Below are 4,714 nucleotides of genomic sequence, written 5' to 3'. Positions count from 1 at the left end.
GACCGCAGAAACCTGCCCACATCCTGGTTTACTCGCTTCACCTGCCCATTACTCTCGGGGTGGAAACCTGAGGTCAAGCTGACCGAGACCCCCAGCCTTTCCATAAACGCCCTCCAAACTCTGGACGTGAGCTGGGGACCCCGATCAGAGACGATGTCCTCAGGCACCCCGTAGTGTCGGAAGACATGGCTAAACAGAGCCTCCGCAGTCCGCAGGGCCATAGGGAGACCGGGCAACAGGATGAGACGGCAGGACTTAGAAAACCGATCCACAACGACCAGGATCGTGGTACTTCCCTGGGACGGGGGAAGGTCGGTGAGGAAGTCCACTGACAAGTGTGACCATGGCCGTTGCGGAACGGGGAGGGGTTGAAACTTCTCTCTAGGCAGGTGTCGAGGAGCCTTGCTCTGAGCGCACACCGAGCAGGAGGAGACATAAAACCTCACGCCAACATGGGCCACCAGTATCTCCCCCTAAGACTCCGCACTGTCCTCTCGATGCTAGGATGACCCGAGGAGCATAGAGTATGAGCCCAATGGATTAACTTGTCACGGACACCCTACGGCACGTACTGAGTCCCTGCTGGACACTGAAGGGGGTCAGGCTCCAACCGTGATGCACTCTCTATCTCCGCGTCCACCTCCCATACCACCGGTGCCATGAGACATGAAGGTGGAAGGATGAAGGTCGGCTCGATGGACCGCTCCTCGGTATCATATAGGCAGGAAAGCGCGCCGGCTTTAGTGTTTTGGGAGCCTGGCCGGTACGAGATGGTGAAGCGGAACCGGGTAAAGAACATGGCCCATCTAGCCTGACGTGGATTCAGACTCCTCGCTGCCCGGATATACTCGAGATTACGATGGTCAGTCCAGATGAGAAAAGGGTGCTTAGCCAATGTCTCCACACCTTCAGAGCCTTAACTACAGCTAACAACTCCCTGTCCCCCACGTCAGTTTTGCTCCGCCGGACCGAGCTTCTTCGAAAGGTTGAGCACGGCCCCTACCCCGGCCTCGGATGCGTCCACCTCCACTATGAACGCTAAAGAGGGGTCACTGGCGCATCCTTCAGACGACTGAAAGCTCTGCCCGCCTCTGCTGACCAGCGCAAGGCAAGCGCGCCAAAACCCCGGATAAACCCTTGGCAGTAATTGGCAAACCCTAAAAACCGATGCACCTCTTTTACCGTGGTCGAAGTCGGCCAAATACGCACGGCTGTAATGCGGTCACACTCCATCACCACCCCGGAGGTGGAAATGCGATAACCCAGGAAGGAAACGGCTTGTTTGGAGAACACACATTTCTCAGCCTTGACATACAGGTCATGCTCCAGCAGTCGCCCAAGTACCTTACGCACCAGAGACACGTGCGCAGCGCATGCGCAGCGCATGTGGCAGAATAGATCAGGATGTTATCGATGTACACTACCACTCCCTTCCCGTCTCGGAGAATCTCGTCTACGACAGATTGGAAGACGGCTGGAGCATTATTCAACTCATATGGCATGACGAGGTACTCATAATGGCCCGATGTAGTACTAAATGCGATTTTTCCACTCATCCCCTCCCCTTATACGGATACGCACGAGGTTATAAGCACTCTTCAGGTCCAGTTTTGTGAAGAAACGCGCCCCGTGAAATTATTCCACTGTCATAGCGATGAGAGGTAGTGTGTAACTAAACCCCACTGTGATTGAATTTAGACCTCTATAATCAATGCACGGACGCAGACCTCCCTCCTTCTTCTTCACAAAAAAGAAGCTCGAGGAGACGGGTGACGTGAAGGGCCGAATGTACCCCTGCCCCAGAGATTCAATGACATATGTCTCCATAGCCACTGTCTCCTCCTGGGACAATGGGTACACGTGACTCCTAGTAAGTGCAGCGTTCTCCAGTAGGTTTATCACGCAGTCCCCTCGACAATGGGGTGGTAATTGGGTCGCCTTCTTCTTACAGAAGGCGATAGCCAAATCGGCATATTCAGAGGTAATGCGCACAGTGGAAACCTGGTCTGGACTCTCGCACCTACGGAAACTCCTATACACCTGCCTGAACACTCCTCTGACCACCCTCGAAGAGCCCCCTGTCTCCATGAAATCACCGGGTTGTGATGAGCTAGCCAAAGAATTCCCAGCACCACTGGAAAAGCAGGTGAATTGATAAGGAACAGACTAATCCGCTCCTTATGACCCCCCTGCATTACCATGTCCAGTGGCACTGTGGCCTCCCTAACCAGCCTTGACCCTAATGGTCGGCAATCTAAGGAGTGCACAGGGAAAGGTTGGTCTAACGACACCAGGGGAATCCCTAGTCTTAGCGCGAGCCCATAATCCATGAAGTTCCCAGCTGCGCCTGAATCGACTAGCGCCTTATGCTGTAGAGAGGGAGAAAACCCAGGGAAAGATGTTAGCACAAACATATGGCCGACAGGAAGCTCTGGGTGAGTCTTGTGCGGACTCACCTGGGGTAAACGAGTAGTGCTCCGCCTGCCCTCCCGACTCCCAGACGAGCTCCTCCAGCACTGGTGCCGGAGGAGACAAAGACAAAACTAACAGAAAAGGGCAAAGGGATCGGTGGCGGGCCCTTAGGACAGGATTTAACTGGGTTTAAGCCTGCTTTACACCATAGCAATCCTGACTTTAATCCATCAATCTTCACAGCATGGTAATCCTGACTTTAACCCGTCGCTCTTCACAGCAAGGTAATCCTGATTTTAACCCATCGCTCTTTACAGCAAGGTAATCCTGACTTTAACCCATCAATCTTCACAGCAAGGTAATCCTGACTTTAACCTATCACTCTTTACAGCATGGTAATCCTGACTTTAACCCATCGCTCTTTACAGCAAGGTAATCCTGACTTTAACCCATCAATCTTCACAGCAAGGTAATCCTGACTTTAACCCATCGCTCTTTACAGCAAGGTAATCCTGACTTTAACATATCGCTCTTTGCAGCATGGTAATCCTGACTTTAACCTATCGCTCTTTACAGCATGGTAATTCTGAATTTAACCCATTGCTCTTTACAGCAAGGTAATCCTGACTTTAACCTATCGCTCTTCACAGCAAGATAATCCTGACTTTAACCTATTGCTCTTTACAGCATGGTAATCCTGACTTTAACCTATCGCTCTTTACAGCAAGGTAATCCTGACTTTAACCTATCGCTCTTTACAGCAGGGTATTCCTGACTTTAACCCATCGCTCTTTACAGCATGGTAATACCGACTTTAACCCATCAATCTTTACAGCAAGGTATTCTTGACTTTAACCCATCGCTCTTTACAGCATGGTAATACCGACTTTAACCCATCAATCTTCACAGCAAGGTAATTCTGACTTTAACCCATCGCTCTTTACAGCATGGTAATACCGACTTTAACCCATCAATCTTCACAGCAAGGTAATCCTGACTTTAACCTATCGCTCTTTACAGCATGGTAATACTGACTTTAACCCATCAATCTTCACAGCATGGTAATTCTGACTTTAACCCATCGCTCTTTACAGCAAGGTAATCCTGACTTTAACGATTATAATATGCATGAAAACAAGGCTGACAAAACTTTAAAATGGGAAGTAAAACCAAACTATTTGACATACTGTGTCCCTCTACTGAAGATTCTCTGTAACTTGACTAAAGCACTTAACAACCCTGTCTCCCTGATACAACGCACCAGAGATTCTACTGTAGAAGATCCACAGTTTGAAAAACATTAATTTCAGTTTAGTCTCATCAATAAATAACTCGGACGTCTTTTGTGTTGTGACTGGACAGGGAACACGTTCCAGAAGATCAGGGAACACGTTCCAGAAGATCAGGGAACACGTTCCAGAAGATCAGGGAACACGTACCAGAAGGCATATAAGATCAGGGAACACATTCCAGAAGATCAGGGAACACGTTCCAGAACATCAGGGAACACGTTCCAGAAGATCAGGGAACACGTTCCAGAAGATCAGGGAACACGTTCCAGAAGATCAGGGAACATGTTCCAGAACATCAGGGAACACGTTCCAGAAGATCAGGGAACGCGTTCCAGAAGATCAGGGAACACGTTCCAGAACATCAGGGAACACGTTCCAGAAGATCAGGGAACACGTTCCAGAAGATCAGGGAACACGTTCCAGAAGATCAGGGAACACATTCCAGAAGATCAGGGAACACGTTCCAGAAGATCAGGGAACGCATTCCAGAAGATCAGGGAACACGTTCCAGAACATCAGGGAACACGTTCCAGAAGATCAGGGAACACGTTCCAGAAGATCAGGGAACACGTTCCAGAAGATCAGGGAACACGTTCCAGAAGATCAGGGATCACGTTCCAGAAGATCAGGGAACACGTTCAAGAAGATCAGGGAACACGTTCCAGAAGATCGGGGAGAAGCGTTCAAACTAGTGGCAGAGTCATTGTTCAAGAGGTTAAACACAAGTCCTAATGGCTGTGAGTCATTCTTCAAGAGGTTAAACACAAGTCCTAATGGCTGAGTCATTCTTCAAGAGGTTAAACACAAGTCCTAATGGCTGTGAGTCATTCTTCAAGAGGTTAAACACAAGTCCTAATGGCTGAGTCATTCTTCAAGAGGTTAAACACAAGTCCTAATGGCTGTGAGTCATTCTTCAAGAGGTTAAACACAAGTCCTAATGGCTGTGAGTCATTCTTCAAGAGGTTAAACACAAGTCCTAATGGCAGAGTCATTCTTCAAGAGGTTAAACA

At 49.2% G+C, this 4,714-nt stretch overlaps 1 protein-coding gene across 1 annotated transcript; it reads left to right on the top strand.

Annotated features, from left to right (window-relative positions):
* The first annotated feature begins 2,414 nt into the window (after positions 1–2,414).
* On the top strand, positions 2,415–4,485 carry LOC123992393 (bmK-YA precursor-like). Its single transcript, XM_046293535.1, has 2 exons — positions 2,415–2,435; positions 3,775–4,485. The coding sequence occupies exons 1-2, from the start codon at positions 2,415–2,417 to the stop codon at positions 4,483–4,485; spliced, it is 732 nt and encodes a 243-aa protein (XP_046149491.1).
* The last annotated feature ends 229 nt before the right edge of the window (positions 4,486–4,714 follow it).

Source organism: Oncorhynchus gorbuscha, linkage group LG13 (genome assembly GCF_021184085.1).
Source record: "Oncorhynchus gorbuscha isolate QuinsamMale2020 ecotype Even-year linkage group LG13, OgorEven_v1.0, whole genome shotgun sequence".
NCBI lineage: Eukaryota > Metazoa > Chordata > Actinopteri > Salmoniformes > Salmonidae > Oncorhynchus > Oncorhynchus gorbuscha.
The sequence above is the reverse complement of the archived record's forward strand: the minus strand, read 5'-3'. Positions and strand labels throughout refer to the sequence as shown.